Source organism: Hippopotamus amphibius, chromosome 9, assembly GCF_030028045.1.
Source record: "Hippopotamus amphibius kiboko isolate mHipAmp2 chromosome 9, mHipAmp2.hap2, whole genome shotgun sequence".
In the NCBI taxonomy this organism is placed as follows: domain Eukaryota; kingdom Metazoa; phylum Chordata; class Mammalia; order Artiodactyla; family Hippopotamidae; genus Hippopotamus; species Hippopotamus amphibius.
Window position 1 is genome coordinate 92,237,066 of NC_080194.1, and position 26,553 is coordinate 92,263,618.

General features: G+C 50.6%; 2 protein-coding genes across 7 annotated transcripts in view; one reads left to right on the forward strand and one right to left on the reverse strand.

The window, feature by feature from the left end:
* Positions 1–1,229: 1,229 nt before the first annotated feature.
* BACE1 (beta-secretase 1) lies at positions 1,230–22,009 on the forward strand. Of its 3 annotated transcripts, XM_057748331.1 has the most exons (10): positions 1,248–1,982; positions 15,305–15,393; positions 15,856–15,945; positions 16,913–17,129; positions 17,610–17,747; positions 18,451–18,585; positions 19,551–19,652; positions 20,008–20,157; positions 20,419–20,590; positions 21,236–22,009. In XM_057748331.1, exons 1-10 carry the CDS (start codon positions 1,722–1,724, stop codon positions 21,475–21,477), a joined length of 1,596 nt encoding a protein of 531 aa, XP_057604314.1. In that variant the 5' UTR covers positions 1,248–1,721; the 3' UTR covers positions 21,478–22,009. The 3 variants fall into 3 exon arrangements, with proteins under 3 accessions (XP_057604316.1, XP_057604314.1, XP_057604315.1); XM_057748333.1 differs by lacking the exon at positions 15,856–15,945 and having other exon boundaries at positions 1,230–1,982; XM_057748332.1 differs by lacking the exon at positions 15,856–15,945 and having other exon boundaries at positions 16,892–17,129.
* Positions 22,010–22,085: 76 nt separating this feature from the next.
* RNF214 (ring finger protein 214) overlaps positions 22,086–26,553 on the reverse strand; it is a 50,257-nt gene continuing 45,789 nt past the window's right edge. For all 4 annotated transcript variants that reach the window (XM_057748330.1, XM_057748328.1, XM_057748329.1 and 1 more), the window contains one exon: positions 22,086–25,920. In XM_057748330.1, coding sequence (XP_057604313.1) covers positions 25,855–25,920 — 66 coding nt within the window. In that variant the 3' untranslated portion in view covers positions 22,086–25,854. The remainder of the gene's footprint in view (positions 25,921–26,553) is intronic.

Below are 26,553 nucleotides of genomic sequence, written 5' to 3' on the forward strand. Positions count from 1 at the left end.
TTCCTCCCAAAATGTAGCCAATTGTCCCAACAGCAGTTATTGAACGAATGTATCTATTTCCCTCTAATATGAATGCTGTCTTTATCATATGCAAAATTCCCATACATATATTCATCTACTGACTTTTATCGCTTAACCTGCATCTAATCACCTTATTGGTTAGGATTTTTCTATCCATATTATATAATCTGCAAATTATAATCCTTTGCTTTCTAATATGTGCTCCATTTTCTCATTTTATTGAGTTAGCTAGACCGATCTAAACTATGTGGGATAAGAGTGGTGGCAATGACCTTCTCTTTCCTAAGCCTGAATGATGGGAGTAACTTTAACCTATCACTATGATGTTTTCTGTGATTTTCTGTTATCTTGTTTAAGAAGTTTCCCCTTGGTTTTTATCAGAAGGACTACTGAATTTTAACAACGGCTTTCCACATTTGATAAATAATATGTTGATAGAATCGCAAGGCTTTTCTTCCTGAAGCTATTTTAATTCTACAGCTAGCTTTTCGTTGTAAGCTCTTACCAATTAACATACAAGAGAATTCTTGAAGGGATAATGCTTTAAAGCTAACAGCCTTTACCCTCAGCTCACTGACAGCACAGAAATCAGGAAGGGCTTGAAGATTCATAGCATCTGGGGTGGAGGTGAGGGTAGGTAGAGCGCCAAAGGCACAAGAAGATTCAGCTGCGAGAAGCCCCCACTGGCTCTCACCTGCCTGCACATTGCAGGCCCCAGTGAAGGTGGACTGCCCCCTGCACTTTCCCCTTTGCCCCTGCTTATTCCTTTGGCTACCTAGAATACTTCTGTCCCCCTTCGTCTTGCTCCCCAAATCTCTGCTGTTAGAAATTCCACCCATTCTTTAAGGTTCAAATTAAATACCACCTCCTCCCGCTGAGTCTTCCCAGACCCCCCCAGTTGTCCCCCAAACCCTGCTCCTTAATTCCCCATCATTTTGCATGGTACACGTGCATTTATTGCTCTCTGTAGCCCCAGGGCCTGGCCGAGTGCCCGGCGTACAGTGGGTGCTCCAGAAATGCCCAAGGAAGGACAGACGGAGCAAGAGAGGTCGGCCACCACTGCATCCCCACGGTACTTTCCGCCCTGCCAGGGTCCTGCAGCATGGACTCCGTCTCGGCAGAGGGCATCCCAGACCCCTCACCAACCCCGGAAGCCGGGCTGCCTGCCATGGGAAGACTACACTTCCCAGCGGTCCCAGGGAAAAGCGAAAACCCTTTGGCTTTGACAGCCGCCGCCACAAGTCTTTCCGCCTCCCCAGCCTGCCTGGGAGCTGGGAGCGGGATTATGGTGGCCTGAGCAGCAAACGCAGCCTCAGGAGCCCGGAGCCCCGACCCTTCCCCCGCTGCCGCCCCGCCGGGAGGACCAGGAAAGCAGCCTCCGACCTGCCATGCCCGCCCCGCCCAGCCCCCCCGGGGGCCCGAGCCGGGCTCTCCCGGACCTCCGCTGAGGTTGGACCGCTGGCCAGATGTAGCCAGGCTCCGGATCCATCTCCTCCCCTCCTATCTCTCTGTGGATCTCTCCCGCCCGCTCCCCGCAGCCTGCACCCGGGGCTGGCCGAGGGGCCTGCAGGCTCCGGAGCCCTGATGCCTCACCGCTCACTCTCCTGAGAAGCCGCCTCCAGCACCCAGAGTTGGGGGCAGGCCACAGGGACGGACGCGGGCCGGAGGGAGCCCAGAGCGCCCCAAGGCCAGGGCCCGCCATGGCCCAAGCGCTGCCCTGGCTCCTGCTGTGGATGGGCTCCGGTGTGCTGCCCGCCCACGGCTCCCAGCCCGGCATCCGGCTGCCCCTGCGAAGTGGGCTGGGGGGCGCCCCCCTGGGGCTGCGGCTGCCCCGGGACACCGACGAGGAGCCCGAGGAGCCCGGCCGGAGGGGCAGCTTTGTGGAGATGGTGGACAACCTGAGGGGCAAGTCCGGGCAGGGCTACTACGTGGAGATGACCGTGGGCAGCCCCCCCCAGACGGTAAGGTCGCCGGGCCAGCCCTACCCTCCCCGCCGCGAGAGCCAAGGGGAGACAGGCTGGGGGTGCAGCATGCCGGATCCTGCTAAAATGGGCTGCACGGTGCAGCCTGGGGGGACCCTCTCCCAAACCTGTCCTCTGGGATCATGCTGGCAGCAGTCAGCCCCAAAGCCCCCCTTCCCACTTCCCTTCCCCTCACAGGCTTCTGAGTGCCCTCCCCTCACTCCCAGTCTTACACACACACACCTCAGGAAGGATTTGGGGCAAGAGAAACATGTCAGTGGGGGGAGCCTGACCTGCGGAAGACTCCAAACCACAGGGGCGCTGTGAACAGGTGTCAGCCCAGATCAAGCTTGAGTCTCCCAACCCACTGCTCTGGATCTTGGTTGCCCAATCTTGGCATCTGGGGTGCTGACCATGGTTCCCAGCATCTAGAGGACCAAGGAATCCTGGCATGCGTTGGACCGTCCCTTTTCTCCCCCTGTCTGGGCTGCCACAGGACTGTGAAGCTAGGCTTCCGGAGCTCCTTGTGACCTCCACTCTAACCCAGGAGCCCCAGGCTGACTCTTGCCTTCCCCAGCCCCTCCTTCCTCCCCCCTTTGCATCCTGCACTCCAGCCCCTCCCCCACCCGATGCGTCCCCGAGCACTGGCCAGAGGGAACTGAACTGAGCCTGGGGAAAGGACAGATGATAAGTTGCATAGTGCATAGGAGCCAGAGCCCCCTTCTAAGCATGAGACTCCTTCCATGAGCTGATAGGTGCTGGGGGTTGCGGGTGGCAGCAACGGAGCAGACACAGCCCGCCAGCTCCCCCCATCCTTCCTGACAATCCTCCAAGGTACCTCCAAGGTGGCCGGTGGAGGCTGCACCCTCAGCACCTCTGGCCGGGTAGGCGTGTGGCCATGAGCAGCCCTCCATGGGTTGCTGTGGCTGACCTCTGTGAGCATCTGCCCCTCTGTGGGTGAGCCTGGGCACGGGTGGCAGGATGGCTCTGTGTGTGCTGGTGAGTGTCACCTTGAACCTGAGCCTGCATATCTCTGAGCCACCCCCTTCCCCCGGATCTGTGTCTGGGAGTCTTGTCCTTGGGAAGGTCGGTGAGGGTGGGAGCATGTCTATGGGCAGAGGGAACCACCACCACCACCCCTGGACTTCTAAACAGCTCTCACACTGGATCTGGGGGAAAAGCAAGCCTCCACTTCCCAATTACCTGAGGGAAGCAGGCCTTCCAAGGTCCATGCCACCCAGGCCTAACTCCCACCGCCCAGCTGATCCAAGGCTCTAGTCTTCCCCACTTACCCTCCTCTTGCCTGTGCACTATAAACAGTCTTAAATCACTGTGAGGACAGAGCCTGAATCCAGGCCTCCAGCAGCCTGAGCCAACAGGATGCCAGGTGTTGTCAGGGAGCAGGAGGCTGGGGGGGACCTGGTTCCTGGTCCCATTTCTGCTACTGATGTACCATACAAATTGTGCATAGACCCTGTGACATGGACACAGGACAGGGCTGTGGGACCAACAAGGGCTTTGGGGTCAGACAGACCAGGAATTCCAGCTCCACAACACAGCCTTTCCTTTTCCCAGCTGTGTGGCCTTGGGAAAATTACATAACCTCTCTGAGGCTATTGCCACATCTTTAAAAATGGGTGAAACGAGCTCTCCTTTGGAAGCTGATTGTGAGGATTAACGGAGACTAGGCAGGTGAAAGCAACTAGAACAATGCACCTGGACACACACTTGACCTCCAGGAAATGTGAAATCATTTTCTCCTAACTTGTCTGGCCTCTTCTGCCTCTTCTGTACTCTGCAAGGAAGCATAAAAACTTGGGTGTTCTGAGCCTCCATGTTTTACACATAAAACAGGTAAATGGGAAGACCCATTCCTGTACTTCCCTGGACCCCTGAGGTAAAGTGTACACCCCCCAGTCAAGAAATTGGCAGGGAGTAATTGCCCCATAAATGTCAGGTCTTTCCCCTCCTTCCTAGGAGAAGGGGAAAGTGGCCTTAAAGTTCAGCACCAGCCCGAGGAGCCAGTGGCAGGGAGACCAGATTCGGAGCAACCCTGTGAGTTGGCTTACGGCTCCAAATCCGAGCCAACGCCAGCCAGGCTGCACTCAGTGGTGACTTTGATTCTGCCCCCAGCCGTCTGCGAGGAGGAGGCCCTTTCTCCCGACCCGGTGAGGTTGTTGTAAGCACCAAGTGGGGACGTGAAAGGCACAGTACCGTGAACAAGCAACAGTGAAACGAGGAGCACTTCCTATATGCCAGGCAACTGATGGCTGGTTTGGGGGGACAGAGCCACAAAGAGACCGAAAATATATTTTCTGCCTCAAGAGCTTAGTGGAAGTGAAAGTAAAGTGCTTGTACAAGGTAATCTGCAGCAGTGGTACTGCAAGTGAGGACCCCAGGCCCTTGTCATCAGAGCCAGTTAGAAATGTAAATTCTCTGGCCCCACCCCACACCGACTAAGTCAGAATCTCAAGGGCTGTGTCTCAAGTTTGAAAAGCACTGATCTATAGCGGTACCGTGAGTGGGTGCTATAGGTGTTTTTTTTTTTTTTAATTTTTTCCATCTATATTCTTTTGAGGGAAGCGTTCTTTTCTTCAATTTATTTATTAATTTATTTTTTTGGCTGCATGGCATGCGGGATCTTAGTTCCCTGACCAGGGATCGAACCTGTGCCCCCTGCAGTGGAAGCACAGAACCCTAACCACTGGACCACCAGGGAATTCCCTATAGGTGTTCTGGAGGAGGTCAAATCAGGCAAGGCCTTGTGAAGATGTGCTGTGAGCATGGTCTTGAAGGATGGATAGGATGGGCGAAGCCATTCCCAGCAAAGTCCCCCCAAACTGTGATTGCACTTCACTTGTGTGTCCACTCCTTCCCACTCTATCCCTGAGACCAAGCGAAGACAAAGTGAATGAGAGAATGTGTTATGTGTGTTTGGGCTTATGCATGTTTGTTCAAGAGAAAGTGAGAAACCCAGGCCAGTGAATGTTACAGGTTTGGGTAAATAAGATACAGCCAAGTGGCCAAAAGCCTTAAATGTCAAGCCATATGGTTTGGACGCTGATCTGCAGAAGTAAGGAGGAAACTGAATTTATTCGTGCAAGGGAATGACAAAGACGGCAATTCTTTAGGAAGGGACATCTGAATTTTAGAAAGAATGGGACTGAGAGATGCAGGCAGCAGGAGGCTCTGTATGGAGTGATATGACAAGGATGGAGTGCAGCTGTGATCAGGGGGAAAAGGGAGGGAAGACCGTTATGCGAGGACCGGTGCAAGGCAGGTGGACCAGACTTGGTGACATTGGTGCGAAGGGTGAGGAGGAAGGTGTCCGAGATGACTTCAAGATTCTGATCTGGGATGAATGAGAAGGTGACAAGACCATTTGTGAGGAAGTTGGCAGGAGGGGATGGTTTAGGGGTACGGGGGTACAAATATATCCTTGTATGCTTACAGTTTATAAAAGTTTTAAAATATAGTCTACATAACTTTTGTTCTTTACAGTAATTCCTGCAGTATATAAAAAGGTCTTATCATTCACAGCTTCTAGCAGAAGAAATGGGGACTGAAAAGTTAAATAATTGGCCAGGTGGCCAGGTGGCAGGTCAGTAAGCTGAGACCCCATGTCCCCCTTGACCTCCCTACTCTGCCATACCACCTATTTGTGTGTTTTTGGGGAGAAGAGAGAGTTTATCAGAGACCCCGCTTCCATTCTCCTGACACCTACTCCAGTCTCCCTTACTACATTTATTAGCATGTGTCACTGTTTTTGTGTTTGCTTCCCTCATAAAACACCAAGCTCTTGAGGACAATGTCTTTTTTAATGAATGAACTTTTGCAGTGTTTTATTTCTCTTTAGCTAATATCTATGACAGTGTCAGGCTCAGGACAGGTACCTAAAAAGTGTTGAGCGAATGAGTAAATAAAGTATAAGGCCTCTAAATAGAAGTGCTGATGGACCAATGTGACTACAAATCTGGAGCTCTTGGAGAAAGCAGTTTCATTCTCTTCACTTAAATAAAAGGATGTCATCTCATTTTAACGGTATGAGCATCACCATCCAAACACAGGCTCACAATTTAATTGGTAGGATTGCAATCTGGTGATGGTCAATTTTCAGTTTAACAAATATTTGTTGAGCACCTACTGTATACAAAAGGGAAGCCTATGCCCTAGTCTTAGCCCTTGGAGCACTCACCATTTAGTGTGCGACACAGACATGTAAATGCCTAAATATCACACAAGACCAAGTGCATTTGGTACAAATAGAAGAAGAGTGAGTCTTGGAAATATAGAGAACGAAGCAGCTACTTCTGACAGTGTTAAGAAAGACTTGCTAGAAAAGGTAGCGTTTGAATATGGCCTAGAAAGATGAGAAAGCTCCGCTATTTGGAGAGTGGTTGGGGAGGAAAAACTTCATAAAGAGAGACAGGAGCTATGCTAAGAAGTAGAAGTTGTGATAGAGATGCCGTGAGACTGGGGCGGGGAGCGGGGGGAGGCGGGGGGTTGGGTTTCATTCTGGAGGCAGCAGAAAAATTGTCTAGTGAATTTTGGTTCTAGGAAAACAACTCCAGGGTAGAGGATAACTTGGATGGTGCAGAGTCTGAGACAAGGATCTCAGTTAGGACACATGGACCTGAAAGAAGACCCTGGAGGAGAGCTAGCATTCATCTGTCAATTCAATCAGATGTTCTCTGCCCCTGGCGGGGGAGAGGGAAGAGAAGAGGTCTCCCTCCTTTGAACTTCTCTGACTGTGTTTGTGTCAGGGTGCACAGCAAAAGAAACAAGCTTTTAAAACACAATGTAGTTTACCAGAATTCCATGTTTATTATTCTGCTTTAATTGCAAGGGCAAAATATTAATATGTCCATTTTGGGGAGGAGGAAAATGAGGCTCAGAGGGATTAAGTGGTTCGCCCAAAGTTACTCAGCTAGGGAAGAACAGAGCTGCAGTTCAAATCCTGGTCTTTGGATTCCAAGTCCAAAAGCTTGGTTCTTTCCAGCCTTCTATATAGTCTGGGACATGTTGGTTGACTTTGAGATGCCAGTGGACAATTCTTGTGGATGTATCCAGCAACCAGCAGAGAATGGGCATCTGGAAACAAGGAGAGAAGTTGGGACTGAACAGGTAGACTCGGGGGGTCACCTGCAGAGAGGTGGTTTTGGAAGCCAAGTTAGCAAACAGACTTGTTCTTTGAGAGAATGGAGAGAGGAGAGGAAAATGATTAGGGAAAGAATATTGGGTGTAGACTAGTGATCAAGGGAGCAAAAGAAAATGATCAGAGAAGTAGAAAACTATGGGGAATCAGGATCTCAAAACCCAGGAAGACACCAAGGGGTTTTCCTGACCCCTTCCCTGGAATGGTTTTCAAACTGAGATCTGTAGGGTTCTGTAAAGGGACCTGAAGGGTGAGGGAAAGGTTTGGAGAAAGGTAAGAGGCAAGACTCTCTAGCTTCCACCTTTCCCCTCACCAAGCCCTCCCCTCTCCCACCTGATCCCAAATCCCCAGCCCTCCCAGAATAGGTCAGCTTTTGTTGTTTTTCTGCAGTGGAATTCTAGGTTTGTTTGATTGATTGATTGATTGATTGAGTTCTGGTACTTAAAAGGTCAAAAACCACTGAACTCAAAGAATCACCCTCCAAGTTGGACAAAGCAGACAAGATCCCAGTTCTGTCGGTTGCCTCCCAGTCCCTAGGGCCAAAACTGTCTTGACTGGAGTTGGGCTTCGGTTGTACGGAGGCCTCTGCTAGGACTCTCAGGCTGCCTTTCCACACCCGTTTCCTCTGCCTCCCCAGATATGGAAAGAAAGAGTTCAGCTGGGAACGGGAGGCATTGAGAAAGACTGTGTCTTCTCACTAAGATATACAGTCAGGAGCCCTTCTTGGGTAAAGAGCTAAGCAGAAAATTTTGGTTGAAAATCCAGGAAGAGAAACATCTCTTAGGGAAGCCCTCCTACCTAACAACTGACTTATCTGTCTCCTGGGAGCCATCTCGCCTGGGGGCCTGGCAGTGGGGAGTTCTGGAAAGGAAACAGATCATCTTCCTGGTCCTAGAGCTGCCCTGAGCTTCCCCTGGCAGAATGGGCCCAGGGGCTACCCTGTCTGCCGGCCACTGTAACCCCACCACGTACAGGCTGGATGTCTCCTTGGTTGGCCTCTCAGGGTTAGTGAACCCCACCAATTATTCAACTCTAGCGCCTGTGTAGTTTTCACCAAATAGCACAAGGAGTGAACCCTGGCATCTCCCCATGGCTCAAGCAAACAGGCCTATGCGTGCTGAGTGCAACCAGGCACCATGGGGGAAAGTGGGCTTATGCCAGAGATCAGCTTCATTTTCACCTGAGGATAGACTCAGAGACAGTTACAGCCCCTGTAACCTGTGGCTAGGACAAGGTTAGATAGGGCTTACTGTCTGACAATGAAAAGCAGGTAGCAGTGGCTGTGATACCTTCAGAGCAGGGTTCTCAGGGTGGATTCCATGGAGGCTGAAGGTGCTAAAGAGATACCTCGAGAGCCACCACAGGGAGGGGATGGAGACCGAGAAAATACAACCTCTCCCTCAAGCAGAGCATCTCTGCTTTTTCTCTTTGGTGCACTGGGATTGGAAAAGGGTTCTGCTGCTTTAAAAAAAAAAAGTTGAAAACCGTTGTCTTAGATCTGTTCTTTAAGAACAGACATGTACTTTTTTGACCATTCACATCCATCATCTCATTTGAATAGGAAGCACTGTTAGATATTCGTTGAGCTGGGTTTGAGCCTGGGGGAAATGGAGCATCCTGTCTAAAGGGGGAAGGGTGCCCTCGATAAGGTTTGGGGTGACCCAGCCACCTTGGGATTCCTTTAAAAAAAAAAACAGCCCAAGATGGGGTAAGTGGCACCAGGGAGCCTGCTTGCTCCCAGGTATTGATTGCCAGCTTCAGCCTGGAGAGCAAAGTGGAAGCAGAGGACATGTCTGGGAAAGGAGTCCATTTCCATCCGGTCAGCTGGTTTGGTCAAGGTGGGAGGAGCCTGGACAGGACCCAATCGCCAGACTCAGCTCGAGGCAGGAGCTGTGCTGGCTCTCAGCCATGACCAGCTGCTGACTTGAGACTCCTCGTGTCCTTCCTTGCCCCCTTCTCTCAGCCTTGGGCAAGCTCAGGTCTGGGAATGTCCACTTAGGGAAGCAGATGAAGCTGACTCAGATGGCTCTGGGACCAGTGAGTCCTGAAGTCACTCTGACTGCTCTAAGAACCTGGGCAGCCACTCAGTCAATTTCATGGGTACAGTGGGCATCCATTGTCCTTGTCACCATACACAGTATCTGATTGAAAATCACCCCTGCCAGGACCCTGGGGCTGAGAACTAATAGTAAGAGTCTGCAGAGTCACAGAGACCTGCAGCAAATGAGGCAATTAGAGTTAAAAAAAAAAAAATTGTTGGCTTCCCTGGCAGCACAGTGGTTAAGAATCCGCCTGCCAATGCAGGGGACACGGGTTCGAGCCCTGCCCCAGGAAGATACCACATGCTGCGGAGCAACTAAGCCCATGAGCCACAACTATTGAGCCCATGTGCCACAACTACTGAAGCCTATGCACCTAGAGCCCGTGCTCCTCAGCAAGAGAGGCCACAGCAATGAGAAGCCTGCGCACAGCAACAAAGAGTAGCCCCTGCTCACCACAACTAGAGAAAGCCCGCATGCAGCAACAAAGACCCAACACAGCCAATATATAAATAAATTTATTAAAAAAAATTGTTACAGAGCACCTACTGAGGGCTAGGTAATAATTAGGTAATAAGCACAGAAATGTGCTCCTTACCTTTGTGGAGCTCATGGTGTGTGGGATGGACAGACATTGAATAAATGATTTCAAGTTGGATAAAGGGATAGACAAAGAAGCACAGGTGTTCTTGAGGACCTACAAGAGGAGGAACCTAATCTGGCCTGGGGCATCAGGGCAAGACCTTTGGGAGAAAGGATGTTTAAACTGTGACTTGAAAATTGAACAGAAGTTAGATGAAACAGGGAATGTTTCAGGCAAAGGAAACAGCATAGGCAGAGGGGACAGATGATTGTGCTGCTGAGAAACTTGATGGTGAGAGAGGGGAAATGTGATAAGAGATGGTATTTGGAGTTGACCTATGGTGGTTAGGTGCCCCAAAGTTAAGGATCTCAGGATTTAAGTCGGGTAGTTTTGTATTGGTTATCGATGCAGTGTAACAAACTAAAACAAGAGCCATTGTCTCTCAAGATTCTTTGGGTTGGCTGTGGTTCCACAGGTCTTACCTGGGCTTCTCGTGTGACTGCATTCAGCTGGTGGGTCAGCTGGGGGCCAGACTAAGCTGGGCCTGCTGGACCTCTTTCTCCATGCAGTCTTTCATCCTCAAGGAGGCAAGACTGAGCCTCCTCACATACAATCTCAGGTCTGCATTCCAAGAGGCCAGTCCCCCCAGTGCACAAGCACTTAACAAGCCTCTGCTTTCTTCCTTTGCTCATGTCCCATTGGTCAAAGCTAGTCACGTGGCTAAGTCCAGGGTCAATGCAGAGGGGATCCCACAAGGACATGGGTACAGGGGGTATGATGCATTAGTGTAACAATCTATCCTGTATTTCCTTTCCAAATGAGAGACAGGAAGGTCAAGGAGATGAAAGAGCAGATTTGGGGGCTGGTCAGAGCCAAATGACCCTCGTCCTAGCTCTGTGGCTTATGTGTAAGAGGGGTCAAGTCCTTACTCACCCGTGGTCTCAGTGTCCTCCTCTGCGAAATGGAAGAAAGATTCCTACATCTCAGCTTCAGCTAAAAGGCTTGTGATATGAGAATATAAGGGCTCTTCCCCCATAAACCCTGAGGCTCACACAGAAGGAATCAGACTTTCCATTAGCAGGAAGAACTAGAGTTAAAGCTCCTCACAGAGGTGTGCAAAAGTGGTAAGACCCTGGCATAGGCTGTCAGGAAAGGTTGTGGATCTTAATAACTAAAGATCTTTCAGAACTGGAACGAGCTCCCATCTCTCCAGGCTAATGGACAGAAGGCTCTTTTCATCCAGAAGAATCTGAGCAACTCCTGTCTGCTAGTGAGAGCTGGGACCAAGACAGGTGGGATTTGGGGAACAAAGAGCTTACTGTGAACTCACCATCTCCCTGCCTGTCTCATCACCCAGGATCTATTACTGCAAACTCCTTCAGGAGAGCCTTGCCTGCAGGGTGGAATGGGCAGGTGTACCTGTCCTTGTGGGGCTTGTTAGCACTTCCCATGAAGCTGACTTCCCTCAGGGGCACATTTGTTTGTTAAGTGATTGGCACTGACCTAGCCCTGACCCCACTCTGCAGCCCTCTGGGCATCTAAAGGCAGCGCTACAGAGACTTCTGAGTTGGCCTGGCCCCAAGGGGTGGGGAAGAAGTAAGATGGTTCCAGGACTCTGGGCTGCCCATGTCAAACCAGGGGGCCTGGTGAGAGGAAGGCAGGTCTGAGCTAGAGCCACACCTGTACCCTAAAAACACCCATAGGTTGGGGGCCCCTGAGAGATCCTTCCCTCACCTTGAAAATAGGGTAGATTACCTCTTTCCCCTTTTTTCTTCAACCATTCATTAATTCAAGAAATACTTATTGCCAGGTACTGTGATACTCACTAGGGACACAATGGGGTGGTTTTTTTTTAAATATTAGATGCAAGGGGAGGTGAGATTCAGTGTGGCATTATAGTGGCAAGTCCTATGGAAGCATTTTAATAAGAGAATATGACCTGGTCTTTCTCCCTTAGGAAGTCCCTTTTGAGCTCAGACTGAAGGATGATAGGAGATAAGTAGACAAAGTTGCAAGTGGAAAGGAGGATGGTCCAGGCAGAGTGAATGACCAGCAGCCTTTGGGGAAGGGACCACGGCTGATTGGAGGACCTGAAATTAAGCCAGTGCGGCTGGTGGGCAGATGGCTTGGGGAAGTACAGAACAAACTATAGGCTGGCTACATAGGCAGGGCTGGACCATGAAGGGCCCTACAGGAAATGTTAGAGCTTTAAGTCTTTATTATAATTAGCAAAGGAAAACCACTGACATGGGAGGGTAACATGGTCACATCTGCACTTTGAAAAGATCATTCTAGCCACAGTGCAGAAACAGGTTGGAGAGGTCAAGGGTGGATGGACCAATGCCAGTTGAGAAGCTATTGTGATATTCCAGGATGAGATGTTAAGAGCTTGGCCAGGGGTGGCAAAGGAGGTGGCAAGAAATGAATACATTCAGAGGCTTTTATGAAGGTTAACTGGACAGGACTCGTTGACGCCTTGGATAGAGATGTGAAGAAGAGGAAGGTGTTAGGATGTCTCGGAAGTTGTTGACTTATGGAACAGATGGATGGTGACTAATGTAGGAGACTTTGGAGAAAAAACTGATGGGCGGGACCAGGTAAGGTCAGCAATGGACATCCTGAATTTGAGGGGTCTTTGAGGCAGTTCAAAACGGAGGAAGGACCTAGAGCTATAAGCTCAGGAGTCATCGGGATATAGGTGGTAACTGCAGCCACTGCGATGGATGAGATGGTCTAGGGACAGAGTAGAGCGGGAGCAGAAGAGGACCAAAGCCCAGGCCTTGAGAAGTGAGCCTGCAAAGTAGACAGAAGATCCGATCAGAGAGGTGGGAGGAAAGCACGGCAGAGGGTGACAGGGAAGAGTGTTTCAAGGAGGGAGAAGTCAGGTAGGATGATGATTGATTAGAAAACCGTCTTTTGTATCTGGTGACAGGAAATCATTGGTAGCTGTAGTAAGGGCTGTTTTATAGTGGAGGGACGGATAGAGGCAAAACTCAGTTTGAGGATGGGTTGAGGAATGAGTAGGAGGTGAAGAAATGAAGACAGCTTGGCGGTGAACTTTGGTTGTGAAGGGAGAAGAGAGGGAGGGTAGCTGGAGGCGGATGTGAGATTAAAGATTTTTTTTTTTTTAATGACGAGACAAGCACTTGTAAATGCCAATGGGAAGAATCCAGCTTGGGGGGGCGGGGACGGGGGGTGGCATGGCTGTTGAATCCTCCTGAGTCAGGAGGAGGGACCACTGAGAGGCAGGATGGAGCACAGCTGCAGGCAGGTAGGAAAGATGGTTGTGGGAGATGGGAGGAGGGGGTCCATCTGACAGCCCCCATTGGGTGAAATAAGAGGGGAGGAGGATGTCTGCTAGGATTTGGCTGCACATAAACCCTCCTCTTCCAGGCTGCCCTTAGCAGGAAGGGGAGAGAAGGCTGCCCGGGGCGCTCATGATAGAAATGTTGGAAGGACAGGACAAAAGCATTTCAGAAGCAGGATCACAGTGCAGAGGGCAAACAGACAGAAGGACAGGTGCTCAGGGGGAAATGGCAACTGTTTATTTCGGTTCCCCACCCCCCCCACCCCCGTTTTTTGTTTTTGCTTTTGTGGAGCGTGGAGAGGAGGAGGCAGAGAGAGCAGTGGTGGCCTGAATTCCTGGTATGGGGGGCAGAGGTTTAAAGGCAGGGGGATGGGAGTGGAGGGGTCCTTTCTCCCTGGGCTTGACCCCACTGCGGGCAGAGCGGGAGACCTCCCTCAGGTGAGGAGAGGCTGGAGCTGGAAGGCCACCAGGAGGGATGGGCCTCCGGGCTGGGAAGGGAGTGGCCTGCAGAGAGGGCTCCTCCTGTGCAGGAGAGAGAGGCAGTGGGGAGGAGGGGCCTGGAGGGCCTGGGACTCCAGCCCCCAGATAAAGCTCCATTCCAGTGGCGAAGGAGGTTGGATTCTCCTGGAGCCGGCCAGGCGCACACACACACCGGGCAGTGCCCCCCCCCCCCGCCCCCAGCCACGGGCACTAGCGCTGAGGATGGGACCCTCTTCTTTGGGGTCCAGTGATCCCTGTAAATCTGAGGCCAGCCCCAGTGCGGGGACCAGAGTCCCGGCAGGTGGGGGAGGGGGTTCTGGGGAGTGGGTGGCTGAAGAAGCCTTTTTAATCATTAACCTGGTTGATTGAAATCTGAACTGCTGTGCCTCCAGCACTATTGATTCTCTCTGAAAGCACAGCATCTGGAGCTGGTGGCTGCTTGGAGACCAGGGAGAGGAACAGTGGGGAGAAGTAGGGGCAGAGGGGTGGGGAGGGAAACGGGAGCCAGGCCAGGATCTGGGGGCTGGGAAGGAGGGAGGAGGCCGGGTCAAAGGGCTGGGAGACAGTGGCCGTGGGGAGGCCAGGAAGCCTTGGCAGGCGCTGGGGGGAGGTGCAGTCAGCAGACCTACCAAGGACCACTGAGAGCAGGAAGGAGCCGGAAGATCCGGCAGAGGGGAGGAAACACAGTGACCTGCCCTAGGTGACGAGGTCAGAGGCTGCACCAAAGCCGAGGTCAGCTGACTTCAGTGATGCACCGACGAGAAGTGATGCAGAGATGGAGGGCCCTGAGGTCAGGGGAGAGGCTGAGGTGAAGGACACTGCAAGTCAGCAAGAGAGGATTCACTTTACAGATTACGGTGTTCCCGAGGACACGGGCCTTTCCTTTTTGCCTGTGAGGATGTCGGAGGCATCAAGAAATGGCTCCGGACTGGCTGAGGAGGGGTCAGGCCATCTCAGGAGGAAGGAGGACAAGGCAGAAGAGATGTAGAAGGAGCTGCACAGAAGGAACAGCAAGACAACACCTGTCCACCTCCAATGAGCCAAAACCAGGGCCCCGAGGAAATGGCTTTTCACCAGGACCTCATATGGGGCTCCTGGCTGTCGTCCCACTGTTTCTGACAGTGGGACTCATAGGTCTGTGTCACCTTTGAGACAGAAGGGGGGCCCTTCATGGGGGGAGGGCACATTCTGGCGGGCAGGGTCAGAAACATGTGGGCCTCAACGTGCCATCCTGGTCCCCACAGCGCCCCGGCCAGTGCCAGCTCCTAGAATATCTTGTCTCCGAGCTGGAGGGGGATGAGCCAGGCTGCCTGGCGGTGAGGTGCGTCCTAGGAGAACCAGAGGAGGGGAAGGACACAGGGAGAGGAAGGGTGTCTGCAGGTAGAGAGAAACAGGAACAGAAACACACACACACACACACACACACACACACACACACACACACACACACACACACACACACACACACACACACCCAGTTACGTGGCTCTGAGGACAGAGAAAATGTCTCAATTCTGCAGAGAAGACAGAAGCAGACAAGGTTTCTGAGGCCATGCTGAGGATGTCACAGAACCCCATGTTCTGTCCGTGGTCATGGTACTAGCAGGGCCAGCCTGTCCAGTCCTGCCTCTGGAAGTTTCACCCCGGACACTCCAAAGAGAGACAATGCGGCGGGGGATGTGTGTGGGGGGGGCGACAATGAAGACAGCAAGTCCAGGCCTCCTGTCCTAACATCTTTCTTTCCCTTTTCTCGGACAGCTCAACATCCTCGTGGACACAGGCAGCAGTAACTTTGCAGTGGGGGCCGCCCGCCACCCTTTCCTGCACCGATACTACCAGAGGCAGCTGTGAGTGCCGGGGAGGGGGCGAGGGCGCGGGCGAGGGCGGGCCCTTCCCAAGGATCCAGGGCCAAGGAGGGTGGGGCAAGGGCTGCGGGGAGAAGAACCAGCTCCTCCGTGCCTCTCTTCCTGCTGGGGAAGAGGGAGGGAAAAGAAGGCGACGGTGACCCGGGGAGAAGAGTGGAGGGGCCGGGGTGTCGAGAAGGTGAACCCTGGGAAGGGTAAGTTGAGGGGAAGCCAGGACGTGCTTCAGGTCCGAGACAGGGCAGCTTCCTGGGGGAGGGAAGGAGGAAGGGGAGCAGCAAGGCTCCCAGTGCAATCTCGGGGTCTCCTCCTCTCTGCCTGAATCGGGAGGCATGGGGGGGCGGGGGGCTCGGTCTCGCCGCCCCTCAGTGGCCCTGGCTCTCTGACACCACTTCAGTCTAGGCTGAGCAGGCTGCAGTGACGGCCCCCTTCACTTTGCCCTCACAGCGGGGGCTACTGTCGGGGGCTTGGCACCGTTCAAGGAAGGGAAGAGCTGTCCACGGGCCCACTGCCCGGCCCGGTATCAGGGACTGAAAGGTAAATGCTTCCCTGCACTTCCGGGGGAAGCTTCCGTCAGCAGCTGGACTTAGCTATCGGCTGGGAGGGAGGCTGGAAGCGGGTTTTTAAGGTAAAAGCGTCAGTGAGGGACAATCTGGGAGCCCCTTTAACGGAAAAGCAGGAAGTGGCCGAGAGGCCATCTAATGTCTGAGGCGTAGCTGCGTGTGAACACACGTGAGTAGATCCCATTCTTGGACTTCTAGGCAGATGCCAAAGCCGCCTTCTTAGGCCCCTTGCCCTTTAACTTCCCTAAAGAAAGCAGTCAGGGAGGGGACATGGTCAGGGTCATCGAAAGGGAATTGATTCCAGCTCCTTGTCCGTGTCCCATCAGGGCCCCCATCACTCACGCACCAGCCCTGGTCAATGGCATGATTCCACACAGGTGGGGGTGACACCTGCTGGTGAGCGTGTTTCATCCAAGGGGTGTGTCTCGCCCACCTGCCCTGCTGAGGTGCTCGTGCAAACCCCTTCCTTGGAAGAACCTGCTGAAGAGGTTCCACACTCACCCCACCTGGCCCTTGCTCTACCACTCAGATGGTACCACCAGGTCCCAAGGCAGCAGAAGAGTCAATGGCTCGTTTTCTTTGGGAGCATGATAAGGTCTGGCGGTGGGGGTGGGAAATGATCACTAGCTGTCCCTTCAGCAGCAGCAGACAAAATACACAAAGCCTAGACTTGTTCTTCCAGGGCCTGAGCACCAGATCTAGGAATACGAGCTATGGACATAGGAGAGCGAGCCCGGCAACAGCTCCCCTTGTCTGTCTGCAAAGCCACGTGACATTCTGTTCCAGGTGAAGGATCTTCGGATGTCCTGTCGAGCAGCCTGATAGCATCGTCTCTTCTGTAGATGCCCAAGATAAGATTAGACGTCTGGGAGTAGGTTAGATGCTGGATCCCTGTACCAGTTGTGGTTATGCACCCACAGATCTCTGCCTGCTTTGCACAGGTCCAGCACATACCGGGACCTCCGGAAGGGTGTGTATGTGCCCTACACCCAGGGCAAGTGGGAGGGAGAGCTGGGCACTGACCTGGTGAGCATCCCCCACGGCCCCAACGTCACCGTGCGTGCCAACATCGCTGCCATCACTGAATCAGACAAGTTCTTCATCAATGGCTCCAACTGGGAAGGCATCCTGGGGCTGGCCTACGCTGAGATCGCCAGGGTGAGAGGAAGAAGGCCTAGCCCTAGACATGCCGCCTGCACGCTGCACACTGCATGCTACACAGGCATGGAGTTGGGGGAGAGAAGGGGAGGGAACTGAATTAGGGAGGGAAACATCAATTAGAAAAAGTACTTTACAGGGGGACAGGGTGGCAGTCTGAATTTCGTCCCTACAGAGGGCAGAGCTATGGTGACAGGAGGAGGAACAGGCTGTTTTTTTCTATTGACTTTAAGATCTTTAAGAATAAGAGAGGCCCCCGTAATTCTGAAACAGGTTAAGCAGATGAGGACCAATGATCTTACAGATCTTTCCTGTTTGCATTGCCAGTGTGTCTTGCTCTCTCTCTCTCTCCACCAAATCTCAGTACCTCAAGATGGTCTTTCCCAAGGAACACCCCCCACGTTTTGCTTTTGCCCTCCCGTTCCTCTTTCCACTGGGCCCTCTGTGCAAGGATTCACTCCTTGTCTCTCTCTGTCGCAGCCCGACGACTCCCTAGAGCCATTCTTTGACTCGCTGGTAAAGCAGACCCATGTGCCCAACCTCTTCTCCCTGCAGCTCTGTGGGGCCGGCTTCCCCCTCAACCAGTCGGAAGTGCTGGCCTCAGTTGGAGGCAGCATGGTGAGTAGGTCCAGGAGAGGGGAGGGCCTGGCACTGGGCAGAGACATGAGTACGCGCTGCCTCCCTGCCCTCAGAGGCTACCCCGCAGCCTTGAGCCCCACTACTGAGAATCAAGAGAAACCTCTTCATATTCCCCACCTCCACTTTTCTGTTCCCACACTTTTCTTCCTTGCATTATTCCAGAAAGGATTTGAGGCTCCTATGGTAAACTTGGAAAGGATGAGAGATGATGAGGAAAATTTCAAAGAAAATGAAAATAAGGCCTCTCAAATCAAGACTATTCAGTCTGATGATCAGAAGGCAGAGATGTAAGGAGTTTAAAAGTCTATTTATTAATCAATTAGGACAACTGGTGAATGGTCCTCTATCTCCAACAAGCAGAGAAAATAAAACTTATAATAGAAGCAAATTATCACTCAACATTTATTGTGTTTAGGTTTAAATAACTTTATATCAAGGGCTGTGTAATCCTAAAACAAGTAATTAAAAATCCTGGAAAGCCTCTTCCCCTGAACACATCCTTAACACATTTAAGGAAGGATCCATTGCTTTAGGGCATGGTTTGATTAGAAGCAGGAAGATGAGAAAGGTGATGTGTAGGGCGGCTTGCCACCCCAGGAATGACTGATCCCATCGCTTGCCCTCTGGGTGATTTGCTGTCCTCTTGTGTCGGCACATGGGTACTGCTGCTTTTCCTCCCTAGATCATCGGGGGTATCGACCACTCGCTGTACACAGGCAGCCTCTGGTACACACCCATCCGGCGGGAGTGGTATTATGAGGTGATCATTGTGCGGGTGGAGATCAACGGACAGGATCTGAAAATGGACTGCAAGGAGGTAATAAAACCAAGGGAGAGGCAGGGAGAGGTAAGGGGAGGCAACACAGCGCGAGGCCAGACCCTGAGTTATGAGGGTGGGAGGATGAGGTTGAGGTGCAGGATCTGCAGGAGGGCTGAGGACTGAGCATGGAACAGCCAGGAGCTTAATGGCCACACAGAGGCACCTGAGGTTTGGGGAGAGGGACTGGCTTAGCACTTTCCCAGGGGCTTATGGTCTGGTAAGGAAAAAAGCACATCTGGACTCCAGTCACTGCCTTAATTTATGACCTTGGGCAAGTTGTCCACGAGGCAGTGTGACATGACGTAGTAAGAGAGTCTGGCTTCAGAGTCAGAAAGACCTTGGATTCTAGCTCTGCTCTAACTGTGTGCCCTCAGGCAAGTTACTATTTTGTATTTCAGTTTCCTCATCTGCAAAACAGAAGTAAAAACAGCTTTTCCAAAGACTGTGGTGAAAATAGAGAAAATGAATCAAGTGTTTATCCCAGTGCTTGGCACCCAGCAAGACCCAATAAATGGCAGTTACACTATCTGGGGACCCTTACCTAGATTCTTAACATAGGTTACATTAGAACAGATACAAATGTATTATGAAAAGTTAAAAACATTACACAAGACATTTTTATTTTCAAGATCTGGAGAATGTCTACCCACCCAAGGTAATAAGAGTTAACATTTACTGAATGTTTCCTATGTGCAGGGCACAGTTCTAAGCACTTCAAATATATTAATTTATTTTGATGCTTATAATAACTCTTTGAGGTAGGTACTATTATTATCCTCATTTTACAGATGAGGAAACTGAGCTACAGATGTTAAGTAACTTGCCCAAGGAGATCCACCTAAGAAGTGGCAAAGCCAGGATGCCAACCCAGGAAGGACCCCAAGCAGTCACTCCTCCAATTCTGGCCAAAGCCTGGCATCAAAAAGGCTTTTGACATTCTAACTCTCTCTTCTCCCTTTTAGTACAACTATGACAAGAGCATCGTCGACAGTGGCACCACCAACCTTCGTTTGCCCAAGAAAGTGTTTGAAGCTGCTGTCAAATCCATCAAGGCAGCCTCCTCGGTCAGTGGGACTGAGGACAGGGGTACCAGAGATGACAGAGTGTCACAGGAAGACCGTGAGAGGCACACTCCTCCATAAGAGCCAAGATGTCTGTCCTTATAACCCTCTACTTAGATCTCTTAAAAACGGTTCTCTTCCATGGGCCTCAGTTTGCTTGGCCCACAATCCCCCTGGTCCAAAGTTTTGGCCTTACTCTCTTGCTCTCTTCCTCTGTTCCTTGGGTGTCGGCTTTCCCCAGTTCTGATATTTCACAGAAAACTAAGCAAAGGGCCCAGTAAGTGTTATCTGAAGATGGGACAGGCGAGATGGTGGAAGAGGCTGTTTCCTCACTCTTATCCCTTTCTCGCCAACACAGACGGAGAAGTTCCCCGACGGTTTCTGGCTAGGGGAGCAGCTGGTGTGCTGGCAAGCTGGCACCACCCCATGGAACATTTTCCCGGTCATCTCTCTCTACCTAATGGGTGAGGTCACCAATCAGTCCTTCCGCATCACCATCCTTCCACAGGTATGTCCCTGGCCTGAATCAGTGGGCTCCCAGGACCAGAACAAAGTCTATACTGAGAGATAGTGAGCAGGCATGGCTTCCTAGAACTTGGAAGACAAAATAGATGAGGGTCCAGTGGTAAAGGGCTCGGGAAAAAACCAACCCCTCGGGGCTCAGGGTAGCAAAGGGAAGAGCAGCCTAAGGGCATCGATACCAAGAAGGCAGAGATGGGGGGAGGGATGGAGGAAGACGTACTCTCACTCTGTGATTGCTTATCCTTAGCAATACCTGCGGCCAGTGGAAGACGTGGCCACGTCCCAAGACGACTGTTACAAGTTCGCCATCTCACAGTCATCCACGGGCACGGTCATGGGAGCCGTCATCATGGAGGGCTTCTATGTCGTCTTTGATAGGGCCCGGAAACGAATTGGCTTTGCTGTCAGTGCTTGCCATGGTGAGAGCACCAGGGATGAGGGTGGGGCCCGTCTATCCATGTTCTCCCTGTCCAGTGGTGAGGGTACCCGGGCCCCTGTCAGTCTGGGAGGGAGTAACAGTTGCCTCAAGCCAGACTCCACATATTGTGTAAGAGCTATTGTCAGGGCTTGTGCTTTTTCTGTATCGCCTGGCATTGCCAGGTGACCCCTGCCTGGACTGGCAGCCTCTGCTGGAGACCAGAACAGCAGGAGCTGCCTCGGCACCTCGCAAAGCTCTAGATCCAAGGGCAGCAGGCCGGGCCTATAGTGACCCTGTCAGCTGCCGTGTACCGAGGCTGAATGCTGCTGGCAGGGTCTTGCAACCGAATTTCAGCAGAAGCAGGTGAGTTTACTAGGTGTATGTGGGGCTGGCTTTTTGGTCAGCTTACAATGACTGACTTTTAGGTATCATTCCTGCTGGACAGGTAGACGGGAAAGGGTTGTTGCCCCCAGTGACTGGGAGGAGAGCCGTGCCTCCACCTAGCCATGGCTTCTGTCCTGCTCCTCAATATCTCCCAGGAGGGAGAGTCTACAGCCTCAAGGGCTGGTTTCAAGGCCTGTCCCAGGAAGTTCTTTTTGGTGTGTAATCCAGACTGCTCTGTGACTCACATCTGCCTTCTGTCCAGTGCATGATGAGTTCCGGACAGCGGCGGTGGAAGGCCCGTTTGTCACCCCGGACATGGAAGACTGTGGCTACAACATCCCGCAGACAGACGAATCGACCCTCATGACCATAGCCTACGTCATGGCTGCCATCTGCGCCCTCTTCATGCTGCCCCTCTGCCTCATGGTGTGTCAGTGGCGCTGCCTCCGCTGCCTGCGCCACCAGCACGATGACTTTGCTGATGACATCTCCCTGCTGAAGTGAGGAGGTCCGTGGGCAAAAGAGAGAGATCCCCCTGGACCACATCTGGTGGTTCGCTTTGGTCACAAGGAGGAGACGCAGACGGCACCTGTGGCCAGAGCACCTCAAGACGCTCACCCACCCACAAATGCCTCTGCCTTGACAGAAAAGAAGGAAGAGCTGGCAAGGTGGGTTGCAGGGACTGCACCTGTAGGAAGCAGGAGAGGGAAGAAAGAAGCGCTCTGATGGCAGGAATACTCTTGGTCACCTCAAACTTGAGTTGGGAAATTCTACTGCTTGAAACTTCATCCCTGAACCTTTGTCCGCCCAAAGTATTCTTCTTTTCTTAGTCCCACAAGTAAGGATCCAGTGTGTATCTCTGCAGTACCCTGGCAGAGAAAGGGCCAATCTTGTTTCCCTCCTGGCCACAGTCAGCAGGAATGGATGCACAGTCTGCTATTTGCTTTAGAGATAGGGACTGTATAGACAAGCCTATAACATTGGTGCAAAGACTGCCTCTTGAATTAAAAAATAATTAAAAAATAATTTGTACAAATAATTTGTACAAATGGGGGTGGTTGGACGAGGAGGAGAGGGAGTGCAAAGACAGGGAACAGCTGGGATCAGAGCTAGGCAAGGTCCGAACACGACTGCTCTCCAGTCCCAGTTTTAGACGGCATCTCCAAGATAGAATCCCATCTTCTAAGATGGTGTTGCCTCCCAATGTCTTCTTTTCAGTGGTTGCAGCCTGACCGAAAGTGCGATGGGAAGAAGGGCTTCTCTTTTTACCTCTCTTAAAGGAAAAGTGCCCACTAAAAGGTTCCATCTAACAAATGAATTTCCACCTTATTAATTCCTTGTCCCTACCTGAACCATCTACTCTACATGTGATAGGTAGTACTGAAATATCCCCAACCCCAGAAACCCTCGGTGTCCTCCAATGGGAGAGCAGCCGGAATACAGCAAATATAACAGGGCTGCACTTTGTCTTCCTGGCTACCCTGTTTGCCCCCTCTCCCACCCCATTCCTTCCAAGCCCTGCAGATGAGGTGCTAAAAATAGACAGGAGACCTCTCCTATATAATCCTTGAAAGCAGAATCCTGAAGATTCATTTAACAGGTATAGCATGGATGCCCTATACCCCTGCCTGGATTTCTTTCTGTTCAGCTGTAAGTAGTAGTAACATCTTGACATAATACAGAGCAGTTTCATTGCCTTCTCACCCTCCCTGAGGTCTCCCTCATTTATTGGCTAAGGCATCCCACAGTGGCACTGGTATTATACCGAGAGTGTCAGGAACACAGGGCTTTCTGGCTCCAGCATCATCACCTTCAGTGTCGAGGCTGCGTGGAAGAAGGGTAACAGCCCCCGGCTTCCTGATGCCCATCACCACAAGAGCCCCTGGATGGAGGCCATCTTCTGCCCCATCCTCCTCTTTATTCCCTGCTCCTAACAGAACTTGGGTACCCAGGCTGGTTCTTGGGCTAGATAGTGGGGACCAAGGTCATTTCCTCCCTGTCAGTTCTAAGCCAGTCGATTATGATACCAGTGTTAGTGGGAAGAGCTGAATTTTCTCACTATTCCACTGGATCCTGTTCCTATCTGGTCAACACACTGCTTCCAGGTATGGGACCCACAGAGTGTAGAATTACCTGATGAGCGAGAGGGAAATACAAGGAGGGCCTCCGGAGATCCTGGCCTCAGCCAGCTGCCCACAAGCCATAAACCAATAAAGCAAGCACACTGAGTTGCAGTTTTTTCTGAGTCCTCGTCATCCCCACTGCGCTTGGTGCTGCTCTGGCTGGCTGGGAACACCCCATAACCACAGAGACTGACAGGAAGACTGGAGACTGTCCACTTCCAACTTGGAACTTACTGTGTAAATAAACTTCCAGAATTGCTACCGTGAAATGAAAATGCCACATTCTGCTTTACAATTTTGACCCATGTTGGGGAAAACTGGCTTTTGTCCAGCTCTTTCCAGGGCATAAAACTCAACCCCTTCATTAGTAAGTCTCATTGTCCTATTTTTTTCTTTAAAAGAGAAAACTTGTACTTATTTTTCTTTTCACAGTTTCTTCCTTTCTACTCTGAAACCATCAACTCTAAAGTGTAAAAAAAAATCTTGACAACAGCTTCGTGCTTGTAAAAATATGTATTATATATTTCTATTTTAAATTCTACACCAGAAAAATGACTGTCCCATCTCCACTCACTGCATCAGGGGCCTTCCCCATGGGTCTGCACGGCTTGTACCAGTACAGGCCAGCGGACAGAGGGAAAAGGGAGAACAAGGGTGGCCAAAACTTAGGTGTTGCTTTCGGATTGATCCTGAACGAGAAAGAGAAAAGAGTGGCGATGAGGCCTGGGCCCCACACACACCCTCCACCACACTGTCATGCTGCTGCAGCTGGCTTTCCAGGGGCTTCCACCAGCAAGCAAGTAAGCCCCCCATCCCCTCCTTTTTTCTCTTCATTCCTCTGGTGTCAAAGATTTATGGAAAAGAAACAGAATATTCTTTATACCCATTTCTAATTTCTACATTTTCATGGTATACTGATAAATACTGCAAGTGGCCCAAAGGCTGCTGCAAAGTTGAGGGGAGATAAAATCTTAAGATTACAAGATAAAAAAGGACCCTCCCCCCACTGCCCTGCCAATGAAAAGAACAAAGGAACTGGTCTTCCATTTTGTCACATTCCCTGTTCATGATGGCTACCAAACTGGAGACATTAATATTTCATTAACCAAAGAAAGTGGGTCATCTGACCTCTACAGTGGGGAGTACTCAGGCCATTTCAATCACCCTACAAGATGCCAAGCAGATCCCGGGAAATTCAGCTCCTTATACTGATGCCAGTCAATAAACCTGGGCAAGTAAGACAAGAGAAGAAAAACAGTATGTTTAAGAGCTGATAGGCAAGGATGAAAGACAAGGAAGAATAACATAAACAGAGAGGAGTGAACTATTTGGCTCTGAAAGGAAAAGTCTTTGCTACCCTTACTGCCACTGCCAGTAAGCACTTCCAGCTCCCAGAATGGGAAAAATTCAGCTGCTGGTAATATAATCATATCCTTTCCCTGGGGCTATTTTTTTTTAATTAATGCTTAATTTTTACTCGTTTAATTCCAAAAGAGAAGGGAGCTGAAGCCATTTCCTTTGGGAGTAAAGATAAAAGGATAAGAAAAGATTCAAAACTCTAATAGAAACACACCTAGAAACTGGAAGTGCTCAATAAGCAGAGGTGGGAAAATGACCTAGTTCCAGATAGCTACCCATAGAACAAATGACTTACAAACTTGAAATCTAACCTCCCTTCTTCATATCACTTTGGTCTCCATTTTTCCCAGGGAAGGAAGCATGTCCCCCATAGCTTTCTTGCTTCAAAAATTCAAACCCATATCCCAAGATCATTCTGAAAGTAATTTTGCACAGACATCTCCTCACCCCAGTGCCTGCCTGGAACTCACCAAGGTCACCAAACAACTTGGTTGTGAACCAACTGCCTTAACCTTCAGAGGAAGGGGGGATAGCCAGACTAGGAGACCAGAAGTGAAGGGGAAGAGGTGAGGACTCCACAAGTTGGTCTGAGAGAACGTGAACAGAAGCCAAGTCTGTGGTGGAAAGGGGTGGCTTGGCCCAGGAAAGACCTGTGGGCTGTGCTAGTTTCTAAAGAGATGACTATCCAGGAAGTAGGGTGGACAGAAGTTTGTGGGAGGCATGGGGGAAATGGGACCTGGTTATGTTGTTATTCTTGGACTGTGAATTTTGCTGATGTAAAACAGACAATTCTGTAAGCCTAATGTCTATGTACAAATAATGAGTGTTAACACAGTAAAATGTTCAATGAAAAGTCAAACTATCAGGGTTACATATTTTTTCCTCAATCAGTCTCCTTTTCTCCTTTGGAGTAGACGGGCTAGAATAGCACTGAGGCTTCCAGAGGCTTTCCGTAAGCAAGGCATCTGGCTGGACAGCAGGTGAGCACCAGGGTTCAAATCTGCGTATATGAGCCTTAAGAAAATGGACTAGAGGCTGAGTCAAATCAAAGCAGGGGGGCCTTAGAGCAAGAGCAGCTTCCTAGAGGGTTTTTATATTGTATTTGAAAACAGCGCTAGGCAGGAATATAATTTCAAGGCCAAATTAAACATCATCTTACCTACAATCTGCTTCCCCCAGAGGAATTGCAAGGGTGAGGGGGACAGACCATTTCTGCATAATATACATACTTTCATTTACGAACATTTGAATACAGACTTCTATACACACATTACCCATATAATAAAAATGTACATGGCATGAGTATATGTCACTGTATAAATATAGAGTTTTAGAAATCTTGAACCCGTGCTTCCTGTTCACATCAGTTTCTCCTCTTCTTCCTCCCCAGTCAGGTCCGTCATTTAAGAGTTGGACAAAAGGGACAAGTGTCATTTGTGTTGGTCTGGGCCCAGAATTTGATACACTGGAAAGAGAGAAAGACATACCTCAGATTGATCTGGAAAGATGCAGGAAAGGAGGGGAGAGAGTGCCGTTAAGGTTCAACAGGTCTAAGGAATGTTGACTAAGTCAGAAAAGCTCACTGGGGGACTAGAAGGGCTGTTTTTTTGGCTTTTACCGTGAGAAGAGTCTTCAGAGCAGGTGAACCTGATCTTTTCACAGGGAACACTAAAAATCAGCTACTAGGAGTGTGAAGCAGCTTTCTGCTGACTCTCTAGGCTTGCTCCTTCTTACACTCTATTTAGGCTGAGAAGAGCTTCCATCTCCTATTATCCATCGCCCTCAAATCTCACTCAGGATTTTCCCTTACCAAGAATTTAGATGTAAATTCAGTTTCCACTTCTTAGAAAAGCAAAATGAACAAAACAGTAAAAAAGAAATCATCCCCGGTGCTAAGAGATTCAACTATGTCTGGTAACATCATAAGAGAGAGGAATAACTTGTCAGTTTGTGAAATCATCTCTAATAGGTGAGCCTTCAAATATTTTATTAATGGAGTTACTAATCTCATATTCAGGTTCCCTATTCCAGTCCTATCATCTAAGCAAAGTCTCCTGGCAATGGTATATCTGAAACAAGGTTAGGTATGTATGTCTTA